The sequence below is a fragment of the Bubalus bubalis genome, chromosome 19, assembly GCF_019923935.1.
Source record: "Bubalus bubalis isolate 160015118507 breed Murrah chromosome 19, NDDB_SH_1, whole genome shotgun sequence".
Lineage (NCBI taxonomy): Eukaryota > Metazoa > Chordata > Mammalia > Artiodactyla > Bovidae > Bubalus > Bubalus bubalis.
This window is the reverse complement of record NC_059175.1, coordinates 41,395,960-41,411,500: the sequence shown is the minus strand read 5'-3', so window position 1 is coordinate 41,411,500 and position 15,541 is coordinate 41,395,960. Positions and strand designations below refer to the sequence as shown.

Sequence of the window (15,541 nt, the reverse complement as noted above, 5' to 3'; positions counted from 1 at the left end):
TTGTAAAATATTTTGAATGGCAGTGGTAGATTTGGTTGTGAGCCCTCCGCATGAACCCCCTCACCCCTGCCCCCTAACACATGCATACTCCCCTTTGTTTGGGCCAGGCAAATAGCCATGATTCTGCAGTGCAATCACACAAGGGGCCCTGAGCTTAAGGGCATTTAATCATCTTGGCATCTTTTAAGAGTCTTTATAGGTATATCTGGGCTTCTCTGGTAGCTCAGCTGGTAAAGAATCCGCCTGCAAAGCGGGAGACCTGGGTTCAATCCCTGGGTTGGGAAGATCCCCTGGAGAAGGGAAAGGCTACCCACTCCAGCATTCTGGCCTGGAGAATTCCATGGACTAGGATGCAAAGAGTTGGACATGACTGAGAGACTTTCATGATAGGTTTATCTGGGAGATTAAAAAGCAACAAAAGGACTAAGGAAAAGGGATGAATGGGAGAAAAGACAGGATAGAGAGAGTAGCAACTGGCCCAAGGGGAAACCAAGGAGGAGATGTGGAAGCAGGGACGGGAGGGAGGTGACGCGCCTCTGGAGATGCGCACCTTCTAGGACCTGCAGGAAGGAGGTTGGGACGGCATGGGCAGGCTGCAGGCCCGGGCTCTGATCCCTGGCAGCACACAGCATCGGTGCTGGAGGAAGCCTTGTGAACCTTGCTTGTCCAGCTACGCCCCCTCCCATCCTCCTCAATTTTACAAATGACCCAGCGAGACAGAGCTTCCGAGGGGGCCTTGATGCAGCTGGCAGTGCCGGGACCCTGACTCTTGCTGTGACGCCGAGTCTGGCCATGCCCTCTGTCTGGATGCCACCTCTTCTTCACGAGGCCTCAGGCTGGGGCTCCTTTCACCCCCACCCACCAGAGCATGTGAAACTAGTGCTGAGATCTGGGACCCCCATCTGCTCTCTCTCCAGGGTCTCGCCAGCCTTAGAACGCTGCAGAGAGGCAGTGGGATACCGCGGCTGCGGGACCAGGGGAGGAACAAGGGCTGTCTGGGTTCTGCGCCATTGTCTGATGAGATAGTGACATCCATGAGCCCAGGGGAGAGCCCTCAGGACTTGGGGGCTAGTGCAGTGGAGCCACGGGGCTTCTTTCCAGTTCATCCTGGATCCAACGCAGGGGAGCACTGGTGTGAGCCACCCCATCCTTAACCCTTCCCAGCAATAGCTCTCACCAGGATGGCTGATTTCCCCCAGTTATCCTTGATGTTACTTTTGAACCCTGCATCCACAGGTTTTTATTTATTTTCCTTCTTAGATTTTGTGTGCTCAATCACGTCTGACTCTGCAACCCCATGGACTGTAGCCTGCCAGGCTCCCCTGTCCATGAGATTTCTCAGGCAAGAATACTGAAGTGGGTTGCCGTTACCTCCTCCAGGGGATCTTTCCAACTGTATCTCTTGTGTCTCCTGTGTTGGCAGGCAGATTCTTTACCACTAGCACCTCCTAGGTTTAATAAATAGGTGAGTATTTTGAGTCATCTGAAAAATCTACTTTCTCCCTTTATGCTTCGCTGGTGGCTCAACTGGTAAAGAATCCACCTGCAATGCAGGAGACCTAGGTTTGATTCCTGGGTTAGGAAGATCCCCTGGAGAAGGGAACAGCTACCCACTCCAGTATTCTAGCTGGAGAATTCCATGAACTGTATAGTCCATGGAGTCACAAAGAGTCAGACACGACTGAGCAACTTTCACTTTCTCCTTTATACCATGTACCCCAAATCCTGCTTCCAACCAGAATTCAGAGCTTGGCAGAGACTTGGCAGGAAGATCTGACGCTGAAGCCCTGGAGGCAGGAATTGAGACCTTCTCCGTTCATACACCCCATCTTCACCTCCCAGAGGTGCTGTGGGCATCCTCTTCCTAGGGGTGGGGCAGGAGCAAAGCCAGGGATGCTCTCGGTCAGCCTGGTGGATCCCACAAGGAGGGAAAGGCTGAAACAAATTCCCCATTTGACCAGATGTGGTGGGAATTTGAAAAGCATTATTGGTTCTTACACACACACACACCCCACCTCCCCAAGCTTGCAGCTTAACCACGCAGGGGTCTCTGCACAGGCATTAAAGCATGTCCACCAGACCTTTATTTCTGGACTGACTTCTTTCTCCTACTAGTTTGGAAAGTGGGAAAGAAATCTCTTCTATGCCAGTCATTATACATAAACGACACAAAGAAAATACAAAAACAAAAAACGACCCCTCGTGGGTATAACTAGTGATTAAGGGGACGTGTGAGATTTTTGAAAACAGACATCGCTCATCCACTTAAAGGAAGAAAGACACTAACGTGCTGGCTACCACTGGGCACCAGGCGCTTTATACCTACTGTCTCATTTAATTCTTAAAGTGAATCCCGTGAGAGAGCCATTAGTTCTTCTTATTCAGAAGATGAGATTAAAATCTAAGCAATCAGTTCATCTGTCCAGAGGTCATGCAGGCGGTGGGTGGCAGAAGCAGCTTTCATCCTGGGTCCGCTGGCCGTCAGAGTTTCATGCCACCCCTCAGTCACGTAAGATATAAAGGAATCCAGAGCCTGTGGTGTTAGAACAAGGTTATGTGTTCCTGCCAGAGGCTGTGACATTTTGGGATGCTTGCTGAGGTCTTCGTAGGGCTGAGCAGCGTCCAGAGCTGAGGAACAGACGTCCATTCTGGTTTTCAGTCTGTTGGCTCTTGGCCATCTGTCCAGAGCTACGGCCCTAAGGCTGACCAGCCCTCAGAGCTTTCTCCTCCTCCCCATTTGCTTCACCTACAACTAAGCCATACACGCTACTGCAGCAGCTGCCAGCTGTTTGCTCCTGAACTTACTCTGCTCCGTCCAAGGTGCTCATCCGTGGAGAAAAAGCACCTGAGTGTTAGGCACAGCTTGACTTCTGTTCCTCTTCTTTATCCCAAAGAACAAGTCATCTGCAGACTTCAGTTCTGCCTTTACATTCAAAGAGAAAAGAATAAAAAACTTTTGACTTGTCACATATAAGGAATAATAAAAAAATCTAAATTATTGTTGCAGATAAGCATCACCTTGTGACAGAACTTAACTGGCATTGTTTTAGAAATATCACAGTTACTGTCTTCTGAAAAGGATGTCTCGCGTTGCCGCACCATATGTCATTTGTGTATAAGAGAGGAGCTTAGAAAGTTTTTGCTGAGTGAATATACTCGGAATGTCCTAGTTCATCTTGATATTCCTGGAAGTACATGCATAGCAACACGGATTTCTCTTATGCACTGTCTGTTTTTTGTTTCACTCTTGGTTTTTATTTACAAGAAATATGTATTCGTTGTATCTAATGTAGAAAACCCAGAAAAAAAGGATAGAGAAGAAAAACATGATAAAATGTCTAATATTGCCCATGGTGCCATCCACTAACTGGCATTTCCTTCCAGACAGGAGCACGTTTCCTTTTAAATGGAGTCAAACACAAGGAGACTGACTGTACCTGCAGGCAGTCCCACCAGGATTCAGGGCAGCACAGGCCTTTAAAAGCCGTGTATCTTGAGCAAGTTGGTGCTTCTTTCGAAATCTCGCTTGTGCAGTGAGAATCAATAACTGCTTCATGGGATGTTAGGAAGATCAAATGAAGGATAAAGATCTCTAAACAATGTAGTTGGTCACAGTGAGCACTTGCAGAAATGTGTCTTTATGGTTTTCATATTGTATCCAGGTTATTGTTACATCTGTTATTAATATGGTTCTTACATATTATTTTTAACCTGCTTTTTCACTAACCTGCTGAAAGAGCTCTTTCCACATCAGGAAATGTATATCTGGATCAGCATTTTTAATGACAGTGGCGTATTCTATCTTGTGGCTGTTGTGGAATTTACTCAACAGTTGGAACTTTCACTCTTTTAAGCTTTCTGCTATTAATAGTTGAGCAGAATTGACATCACAGAAGAGGATTCAGCTCACTTTGTTGCAAATAACTCTTTTTCCTTTCCTTGGGCAAGGTCTGAAAGTATGGTAGTCACAAATTACTGATCTAAGATGAGTGAGGTTCAGGTACCTTGCGGGAGTGGAATCCACATCGAACTGGGAACAAACATCGCTGTCACCATGTGCCAACTCACTGGTAGTTTGTAATGTCCCTTTTATAAGCTGGGTATTCTTTGTTGTTCTATCTTCCATCATCCCCCAAGGAATATGATGATCAAAACTTTCCACATGTTTCCTTCCTGGTAGAAATCGCTGGTGTGGCAGCAAGAGGAGAGGGCACGTTGCTCTTTCATTCTGGCCTCAGATCAGCCCTGTATCCCTGGTCCCTGGCCTCACGTGCCATGTCCTTCCCCAGGAGAGCTCTCAGCGCCCACGCGTGCCTCGTTTGTCCTTGAGATTGTCATGCGGCCTCATGGATCTCGCCTGCACCGCACACCCATTCTGACTTTATCTGTGTCTAGGAAGGAAGGGCTGTGTTGATGAAGCCCCCTTTGGAGTCTAATCTTAATAGAATGTGATTCCATGCATTTCTGTTGTCCTTTAAAAGTTGTTCAAGGACTGCTTTCATGGTAGACATTATCGGTCTCCACTCTCATTGCGATTCAGTAAATGATCTAATCTTTCTAACCAACAGGGGCTTGTGAGATGAGCAGTGAGCGAGAGGAGAATATAGTGGATGTTTGAGCTTTGAGCTCGACCTGGGGACACAGCGCTGAGTAGACATGGTTTGGGGAACTCTCAGACAAAAAGCGAGATAGACGAATAAGTTACATACCCACAGTGAGGCAGTAAACGGTAGAGGACATGAGAGGAGAAATGTGGGACTCCAGGAAGACTTGCAAGAGAGGACGCTCAAGCTTTGCCTCAAGAGGTCTTAGTCTTGGGAAGAAGAGTAGTCTAGGCAGGGGAGCTGCTGGTGAAAGAGGAAGCATGGCTGGGGAGAGCCTGGCGTGTTTGAAAGTCAGGGTGGCTTGAATGGAAGGGAGGCTTAGAGGGGAGAATGGAGGCAGCTGAGTTTGGAGAGCTGGGCAGAGGCCAAATCTCTGATGTTGGCCTGCCAATGAGGGAGTTTAAATTACATCCTGAAAGTAAGACGGCAGTGGAGGGGTGGGGTGGGAGGGAATCGAAGGATCTTAAGTTCAGGGAGCTTAGATTACTCATAGAAACATCCACCTAAGAAACACTGATTCATCAAAGGAAAAAAAACTCAAGGTTTAAATTGGCTCTGTACCCCTGACATGTGCATTCACCTCGCACACCTGGAAATGTGAACATATACTCCATGTAGTCATTGGACTGGGAACACGTGGCCACCCACGGTTGACTCCGCTATGTTTCCTTGACCTTGATATAGCAGGGTAATTCACAGGCGTCTCATTGTTTCCCCACAGGAGAACTCTGCCGAGGACCTCCTGAGGCTGACGTCTAAGAGTCTGCCTGACCTGACCAGCTCCACAGAGGACGTGTCCTCTTGGACCGACAACGAAGACCAGGAGCCAGACGAAGACGAAGGCACCGGCTCACCTTCCGTCCAGAGAGCAGTAAGTGCACCTGTGCTCTGCTGGGATGCTCTGCTGGGACGATGTTCTGCCAAAGACTTGGGTACCAGGGCCAGAGATAAAAGCTTGGGATAGACATTATGGTCCAGACCAGGATGGGAGAGAACCACAGTGGATCTTTTTATTTTTCTTTTTTTTTTTTGTTAGAATCATCCATAAAAATCTATGAAGGTAATACTTCGCGTTTAAGAAAAAACAATTGGCACCATACCCCTGGAAATAAGAGAGCAATTGGTACTGAGTTCAGTGCATGTATCAACTTTTAGGGTGTCTAATAATATGCCAAGGATTTTATTGCTATTTCTTGATACAGTATTTGAAAATTATTGCTTGTGAAGTTGAGCTTAGACGGAGAGATGTCTGGTTGCAAGTGGAATGTTAAAGTAACACAGCACCCATTCAGGCGAACTTGCATGGATGTATCTCCCAGTTTTAATGAAATGAGGACTTTGCGCTTGGCTCGTGGCTCTTCCTCACACAGCCTGTGGCCCTTCACGCCCTCGTGTGCTGCCCCCCGCCCCCGCCGTGTGGTCTGGCAGAGTCGGGAGGGCTGTGGTTAACTGTGGTTGCAACGCAGCTCTGTGGTCTCCTCTTCATTTCCCACATCTTACAGATAGCCCATATTTAGTGTAAAACCTTGTTAGTTGTCATTCCCATCCATCCAGGCCTGGGGAGGGTCCCTTCTTTCTGCCATTTGGATCTCTTACTCCTTCCCAGTAGCACTGAGCCTTGGCAGCATGGTAAGCATTGGGAAGTTAGTCTTGTCTGTAATTAGGCCTTAGAAGACAGCAACACAAAATGTATCTCTTCTCCCATTTGTATAATTGTTGTTGTTGCTTAGTAACTCAGTTGTGTCTGACTCTTTTCGACCCCATGGACTACAGAACACCAGGTTTCTCTATCCTTTGCCATCTCCTGGAGTTTGCTCAGACTCATGTCCATTGGGCTTCCCTGGTGGTTCAGCTGATAAAGAGTCTGCTTGCAGTGCGGGAGACCTGGGTTCGATCCCTGGGTTGGGGAAATCCCCCAGAGAAGGGAATGGCCACCCACTCCAGTATTCTAGTATTCTGGCCTAGAGAATTCCATGGACTATACAGTCGCCAAGGGTCAGACACGACTGAGCAACTTTCACTTCACTTCATGTCCATTGAGTCAGTGATGCCATTCAACCATCTCATCCTCTGTTGTCCCCTTCTTCTCCTGCCTCCTGTCTTTCCCAGCATCAGAGTCTTTTCCAATGAGTTGGCTCTTTACATCAGGTGGCCAAAGTATTGGAGCTTCAGTTTATCATCAGTCCTTCCAATCAATATTCAGAATTGATTTCCTTTAGGATTGACTGGTTTGATCTCCTTGCAGTCCAAGGGACTCTCAAGAGTCTTCTCCAGCACCACAGTTTGAAGCATCAGTTCTTCAGTGCTCAGCCTTTTTTATGGTTCAACTCTCACATCTATACAACTATTTATATTATAATATGATAATTTAAGAAAGAAAAAGTTACTTTTTCCTTTTCTTTTTTATCACTAGAGTTCCAGGGCCACTAAACTATGGTTGTGCAGATTGTGGACTGCACAAAGGTACCACATCTAAAGGAGCACCACTTACATCATAAATATCATAGGCTTTTGTGTTTATGAGGACAGTTTTCTGGAAGATGGCAGTAAATTTTGTTCTAACAAAATCAGTACATTAAGACAACTCTCCAGTAAACAAAGGAAAACATCTTGAAGAAGGTGTGGGGGGGTGTGTGTGTGTTAGTCAGTCGCTCAATCATGTCCAACTCTTTGTGACCCCATGGACTGTAGCCTGCCAGGCTCCTCTGTCCATGGGATTCTCCAGGCAAGAATACTGGAGTGGGTTGCCATTTTCTTCTCTTCTCCCTGACCCAGGGATCAAACCTATACCTCTTACGTCTCATGCATTGGCAGGTAGATTGCTTTACCACTGCACCACCTGGGAAACCCTCCAGAATATATCCTATCTATATTAAATCTCTTAGCTCTCATACCAGGACCATGTGGCTTTCCCGTGAACTACTTGTCACATTTAGATTTGTGCTTATTTGATTAAAATCTGTTTCTCCCATCTAACTGTGAACTCCATGCGATGTGGGAACATGATGTCTGGTTTGGGTTCCCAGTGAATCCCTAGAATTTAGCCAGTACATCTGGTGCTGGGTTATAAATAACTTAATACATTTAAAAACAAACAACAGGACAAGCATTCACTTAAAACTAATGAAAAAATGACAACAAAATCTAACTAGGTTTATCCACCACAAACATTATGGTTATGCCCCTGGCTCATAGCTGACCATATCCTAGCAGCCTCAAAGGGCTGATATCAACATTTCAGCCCCTACAGGGGTGACTTACAGAGACAGATGGCTCTCTGGATAAGCCTGGAAATGTCTGAATATCCTGTGTCTCTTCTCCCGCTATTGTGTGCCCACCCTTCAAGGCCAGGATCTTTCTGAGCCTGCCCATCCTGCTGTGACCTCCTCCCCAGCCCCCAGCACTGTCCATTCCCTGTTGGCACAGCGGTCACCCTCCACACAGAAGGCGTACGGAGTGTGTGGCAGTCCAGCCGTAAACTGTTCAACTCCAGCCTGACTCTGAAGTCCCACCTTTCTAACCAGACATGGCTCTCCAGCCCACAGTTTTTCCCCTCACACGCCCACAATCTGGAGGGCTCGATCCCACTGCCCTGCCCAACTCGGCCAGCTCTCAGTGGAGAGTCGAGTAAGCTCAGGGGGTAAAGAGAGGAAAAGTCTGCAACACACCCTCACCTCCTCTGATAAGGGCCAGGGCGAGTATGTGGCCCAATAGTCTGTGGAGAGGTTATAATCACATGTTTTAAAATTTCATAATTCATAATCTCTTGCTGAAAAATCCAAGGAATTATTTGTCTAGAATTTTTTTTTACACTAAATACTGCTCTAAACATTAGCCATGACATATATTAAATGTATTACATGTTATATATGTTTATTTAAATTATAACTTAGACTTATTGTAGTTTTATAAATTATAACGCTTTTTATAAAATGTATTTATGTAATATATACTTCCCTGGTGGCTCAATGGTAAGGAATCTGCCTGCCAAGCGAGAGATGCAGGTTCAATCCCTGGGTCAGGAAGATCCCCTGGAGATGGAAATGGCAACCCTCTCCAGTATTCTTGCTTAAATAATCCTATGGACAGAGGAGCCTGGTGGGCTACAGTCCACGGGGTTACAAGAGAGTCGGACGTAATTTAGCAACTAAATAACAATTTATGTAAAATATATGTATAGTATAACTCATAATTTATGGGTTAAATGAATTGTTCTAATTTCAAGAGTAATGTTTCTACTATATAAGTGGTTTTTGGTTCCCCCATCCCCAAGAAAACCTCACAAATAAAATACAAATCACCCATAGTCGTACTATTGAAAGATAGTAGGATTTAACATTTTACTATGCTTTTCAAGTTGATTTTAAGCATATATATATTTTTAACTGACCTTATATTGACAACTTATGAAGCTTGCTATGGTCTTAATGATAGAATCATAAACATCTCCCCAAAGCATGATTTATAATGGCTAACATTTTATAACATGGATATGCCATAATTTATTTTACTAATTTTCTACCAAAAATTCCATTTACATCTATCACATGTGTATTTTATTTTTAAAATCATAACGAATTCTTCATGGAACATGATTGTCCATGTAGCCCTCTGCACATTTCTCGTTTTCTTATTTGCTTCAATGGCTTGTAGCAGTAGAATTGCGTAATTAAACGTTTTCTCCAGAGAGGTTATGCTAATTTACATTTCTAGCAGTGCCTGGGGCCTGTCATTGCCAATAACATTATCTTAAAAGTTTACAAATTAATCACATTTTGTTGTATATGTTTGTTGTGTATGCTTACTGCAGTTTTGCCAAAGGACTTTCAATGTGTTCTGTGCTAACACACTTTATTTGGGAAACTTGAGGTTGCTTTTAAGAAGAAACAGATGACTGAGCAGTAGTCCCCCCCAAGTACACATATTTCAGAGCTGTACTTCTGGGTACAGCTTTCTCCATCATGTCACCTCCAGCTCGCAAATGCAAATCCCGAACCCCTTATCGTCGGTGGAGAAACCGGCACTGACCTTCCTTGACTGTTAGTTCTGCCTCCTCTGTGCTCCAGACACCCCTCACCTCACCTCACCTTCTGTCCACACCCCTCACAAAACATCACAGAGAAGCGACACCAGCCTTCTTCCCTGGCTTGTCATCCTTGCCTGAATGCCCACCGTCTGTCAGCCACTCCCTTGAGCTCTGGTTTCAAGCCAGATGACCTGGGTATGAGACAAGAGTCCTGCAGGGCCAGGAAGTAAGCACATGACATTTTCCCAACTTCACAGTCTTCCCAGAATCTCCTGCTGGGCCTTCTCAAGGTGCTGAGCTACTGAGGAGGGGAGGGGGATAATTATTTTTTAGTTTTATGTTTATAATCCAAGACTGTTTTATGATCCTTAAACACTGGTGAACCACTTAGATGAAAGAAACTTGGTACTGTTCTAATCAACTAAATCACAAAGCTTTTTACTTCCCTGATGATAATGATGAAACCTGCTGCCAAGTTCAACTCTGACTTTGACTCTTCCTGCACCTCTAAGTCGTGGATGCCCCAAGCACTTAAATGGAGCAAATGTAATACAAATGCTCAGGGTCTGCCATGAGCACCCCTGTGATCTATTTTTCATGGCTGCAATAAACAGCCATGAGATTTTCCCTTCAAAAAGCTCTAGCCATGCTTAGAATAGAGCCATATGCATGCTTAGAATAGAACCATATGGTGAGTATCAAGTGTGAGGAGTAAAGGCAGCAGAAAGAGAACTGGGATGGGACAGTGAAACCCACAGTCATTTGCATAATTGTCACCATCTCAGTGGGGTCTGCCTTCATTGAGGGGGTCCGCCCTCCCCTCCCTTCACCACATCTGATCTTAAAAACCTCCAGGTTGATCTCAGAAATAGCCAAGTCTAGTCCCCTCCCCTGTACTAACTGTGGTCCTGATCCACCCGATCGGTCATTCTTTCTCAAGTCCTTCTGCTCCGCTTTGTCTTCTGCCAGACGATGGTCATTTTTAAATGAGAGGCTGGCCATGTCGCTCGCTTTAAAGTCCTTCAAGGTGTCTCCGTCACGCTGACTTTAAAATCACAACTGCTTAACGTGAAGCCGTCAGATCCAGCCTGCCTATGCTTCCTTTCCTTCTGTCTGTGCTCCTGGCAGACCTACACACACCCACACCCACACCCACACACACACACACACACACCTCTCCCTGGCACACTCCCAAACCTGCTACTCTCTGTTCCCCTGGCATTTAGCATTTGCTGTTTTCTAATTATTTGTTGCTACGTATCTCTTTGGGGGTCTTCCCATCCCAAGGGGTCTTCCCATCCCAGGGGTCAAACCCAGGTCTCCCACATTGCGGGCAGATTTTTTACTGTCTGAGCCACCAGGGAAGCCCAGTCTCTTTGAGAGGAGAAAGAAAATATTTAAATTTATAAACTTTTGAAGTCAGGTATACCTCATTCCTAGAGGAGGGCATGGCAACCCATTCCAGTATTCTTGCCTGGAATCCCATGCACAGAGGAACCTGGAGCACCACGGTCCATGGGATCGCAAAGAGTCGGACACGACTGAGTGACTAACACTTTCACATAGTTGATTTACAATGTTGTGTTAATTTCTGCTTTACAGCAAAAGTCAGTTATACATGTATTTTTCATTTTCTTTTCCATTATGGTTTACCACAGGATATTGAATATAGTTTCTTGTGCTTTACAGTAGCAATTTGTTGTTTGTCCATCCTATATATAATAGTTTGCATCCAGTTCATCTTTTTTAAAATAAGATTTTTAAGGAAAAATTTGTATCTGGCCTTCTGAGAGAGTGGCTATTTTTAAAATGAGGAGTAGAAAAAGGGTTTTAACATAACAGTGTGTGGAATGAGTGATCCCTCCTTTTAAGTGATTAGGAACCTGTCTTACCCTTTTTATATTTTTAACAAACAAAAATGAAAATGGAAGTAATGATTGTTGCTGCCAAATCTGCAATTGTTGGAGCTCTGCTGGGAAGATTTGTTTAGCACATCAATCAGCAGACCTGTATCCGGCTTCCTTTGGCATGAAGGGAATCAGTTCTAACATTTTTGGAATCCCCGGTTTGGAAAATCCTGGAGAACCTTTGGGTTTATTAAGGTTAAAGAAGGAATAAAGGAGTTCGTCTCTCAAAAGGAAAGACGAGCCAAACTGGATCTTACGATTCTGTAAGTCTGATGTGGGTGTTTGATTCTTTGTTTGTTGATGGCTTAGCCCTGAGGTGTGAGAAACTGAATCAGTCTTTTGGAAAAAGCAGCATCCTTGGGGAGGAGGGCGGGGGCCTATATATATATATATAAATATAATAATTAATATATTAATCTATATATGGAGAAAAAGGAGAGGCGCTGTTGGGTTTTATTTGCATTGAATGATTGATAAATTGGCTCTTGAGTGTTTCACTGAAGTGTGTGAGAGTGCCACTTCTGTTGGAGTCAGAGAGTGGGGCTGCCTGATGTTTGGGGCCTGAGCTAGATCATTCTGGGGAATCAAACTTAGAGGCTAACGCAAGGGACAGTGAGCAGTGTGTGTAAACGTGCGATTAGTATTAAAGCAGGAAGGTCCTAGGGTCTGCCTGAAAAATCAGATCTTCACAGAGTGAAACTATTAATGCTGAGAGACACTGGCTCGGGGTCCTTGAGCTTTTTTTTTTAGAGGGGGGTACCTTTTTCTAAAATTCATTTATTTTTAATTGAAGGATAATTGCTTTACAATACTGTGTTGACTTCTGCCATACACCAACAAGAATCAGCCATGTCCCTGAGCTTTTTGTAAGGGGAGCAACTGTTTTTTGCTAAAGCCTTGAGGTGAAGGGTTTTTAGGCAGGCTGCTCAGATGGTCAGCGGTGGGCTCTGGTGCTGAGTCTCACGTCCCTTGAGCGCAGGGCAGTAGCAGCCACTGCTCAGAGAAGTCCTCTATCTGCCCCTGGGTCAGGAACAGTCTCCTTCTCCTTAGGCTTCCACTGTCTACTTATCTAACTTCAGGACTCACCTCCTCCAGGAAGTTTTCCTGGATGCAAATGTCCTTCATGCCTGTAATACATACTATATTTTCCTTCATGACCCTTATCACAGATTGTAAAGACATATGTATGCATGAGACTGCTCATTTAATATCATTCTCTCCCATGAGTGGAGGATCCACGGGACATGGCTCATGTCAGGTTTATTCACAGTCGACTCAGTTCGTATTGTGGATGGGTGTTTGGACAGGTGGGCGGACTGGTGAATGTTTGTTCCCTCTCTCCTTCCTTAATGCCGCTACATGCTCCTCACCATAAGACTTGGTTACCTTCTGTTGACTTGCCCGTCCTGCCCAGCACACCATGAATTTTAAATAGACTTGGTACCTAGTAGGCATTTACTGTTTGTGTCTGCCTCTCTCCCTTATGGGAGTTTCCATCTGGGATACAAATATCAGTGATACAGAAATTGTTTTTTTCCAAGTATAGCATTGGGAGAACAATGTCCCTTTCCTTAAAGTAGAATATCTCTGGAACCACCTCGTTAACAACTGAGTGTGTATGTGAAAGTCACTCAGCCATGTCCGACTCTTTGCGACCCCATGGACTATAAGTGAAAGTGAAGTCGCTCAGTCGTATCAGACTCCTAGCGACCCCATGGACTGCAGCCTACCAGGCCCCTCCATCCATGGGATTTTCCAGGCAAGAGTACTGGAGTGGGTTGCCATTGCCTTCTCTGGCCCATGGACTATAGAGTCTATGCAATTCTCCAGGCCAGAATGCTGGAGTGGGTAGCCATTCCCTTCCCCGGGGAATCTTGCCAACTCAGGGATCGAACCCAGGTCTTCCGCTTTGCAGGCAGATTCTTTACCAGCTGAGCCACCAGGGAAGCCCTAACAACGGAGAAGATTTTTCATTTTCTGTTTGGTTAAGCTTGGAAGGCTGCTAGCAGCTAGGAAGAGAATTTAGAAAAGGGAACTTCAAACAAACCAACTGCCATAAAAGATCGCCTGTCCCCAGGGAGTTGGTGAAGTGGTGGAATGTCAGTGGAAAGACTAGCCAGAAGGGCCCCAGGGAAGAAAGCACAGAACTCAAAGATGCAGCTTCTAGTACATGGTAGTGTAAGGTGTCAGAGCCGCCAGGATCCTTGGGGTGGCTGCTCCGTACTTGGTGTTTTATAGGCTGGAAATTCACAGTGAGAGAGAAGACCGCTAAGCTTCTCTGAGAGCAAACCTGTCCCACTGGACAAGTCATGTTACAGCCAAGGCAGCGACGAGGGAAAAGCAGAAAGGCCCGAAAAGGTGAATGCACTTCACAAACACGGGAAGGGAAGAGCTGTGTGTAGCATACATGTACTCAGGGAGGGAAGAGCTGTGTGTAGCATACATGTACTCAGGGATCTCCGTGCTCGAGTGGATGTTAAAATGCACAGGGAGGGTGCAGTTTAGGCTGATCTGTCCCCAGGTCCCACCGTGGAAAGCCTGTTTGGCAGATCTGAGTGGGGACTGTTTTCAGAAGCTTCCCAGGTGATTCTGATGCTTACCCAGATTTTGAAAAGCAAACCTTTGAAAGATGGTAGCAGCTGTAGAAAGCAGCCAGTTTGACCACACACCTTTGTTGTTATTATTACTGTTCAGTTGCTCAGTCGTGTCTGCTCTTTATGACCTCATAGACTGCAGCACACCAGGCTTCCCTGTCCTTCACTATTTCCCAGAGTTGGCTCAAACTCATGTCCATTGAGTCAGTGATGCCATCCAACCATCTTATCCTCTGTTGCCCACTTCTCCTCCTGCCCTCAGTCTTTCCCAGAATCAGGGTCTTTTCCAGTGAGTTGGCTCTTCATATCAGGTGGCCAAAGTATTGGAACTTCAGCACCTTTGTTGGCCATATAGCAATTTCCAGGCGTGCCACAAAGTGGCAGGGCTCCTAAGACTCTCCTGACTGGGGGCCGGATGAGGCCCAGGTACCGATCTGTGCCTGGCCTTGAAATAAGAGGAGCTTTTAGGCTCCCTGCTGCCTCCGTCCTTCCTGCAGTTTGAGATGCAGAGAAAGGAGCTGTGGTGGTTGTGCTGCTTGTGGGAAACTTGGAAGCACAGATCCCCGAGCGCACACTGGATCCTTTGTGAACACAGCCTTGGCCTGTGCGTCTTGGCTCTCGGTGCCTTTGCAGACACCAGTTCCTGGGATGTAGACTGGTGTGGCTATCGCAGGAGCTGGATTGTTCCCATGACCAGCCCCAAGCAGGCAGGAACTCCTTCTGATCCATAATTCCCCCGAGTTGTATATTTTTCTCTCCACTGTCCCAAGCTGTAAACGGACTCTCTCCTTCCCCTCAGAGCCCTAGACTTCCCCAAGGAGCAGATCTCAGTGCACCTAGATCTTCCTTAAGCAACACTTTAGGTGGCTTAGGCCACGCCATGTTCAAAAGGCTGTGTGAAGCTCATTGTGGTCTTTGGAATCTCCAGAGCAACATGAGACAAGGCTGCAAGGATCGCTGGTCTAAGAAAATAAGATTTTAATTCAGGGGTGGTTTTTGTTTTGTTTGGTTTCCTACTTAAGGAGATGAAGTGATTATCTGAATAGGTGGGGGGAGTGGAAATAAGAATAATTGCTTGGCCTGGATGCATTACCCAGAAAACTGCTGAAGTTTGAGTTAGGCTTATTCCCATGGCGCATTTTCTGGGGCCTGTTCCAACTTGTTACCTGGCTTTGTGCTGCATTTTCATCTAAGCAATTTGCAGTTCTCAAGGAAGTAAACAGCCCAAGTGATTTGTATAGAAAAGCAAATATTGGACTTCCCCAGTGGTCTAGTGGTTAAGACTCCATGCTTCCGATGCAGGGGCATGGGTTTGATCCCTGATTTGGGAAATTCCGCATATCTCAAAATGTAGCCAAAAAAAAAAAAAAAGCAAATATTGTAGTCTACAGCCTCAACCTGGCTTCCCTT

General features: G+C 45.7%; 1 protein-coding gene across 1 annotated transcript in view; it reads left to right on the top strand.

Annotated features, from left to right (window-relative positions):
* The window catches only part of PDZD2 (PDZ domain containing 2), a gene marked incomplete in the record, with an annotated part of 385,834 nt that overhangs the window by 315,240 nt on the left and 55,053 nt on the right, over positions 1–15,541 (top strand). Inside the window, 1 exon segment of the mRNA XM_045163655.1 lies at positions 5,326–5,475. Coding sequence (XP_045019590.1) covers positions 5,326–5,475 — 150 coding nt within the window.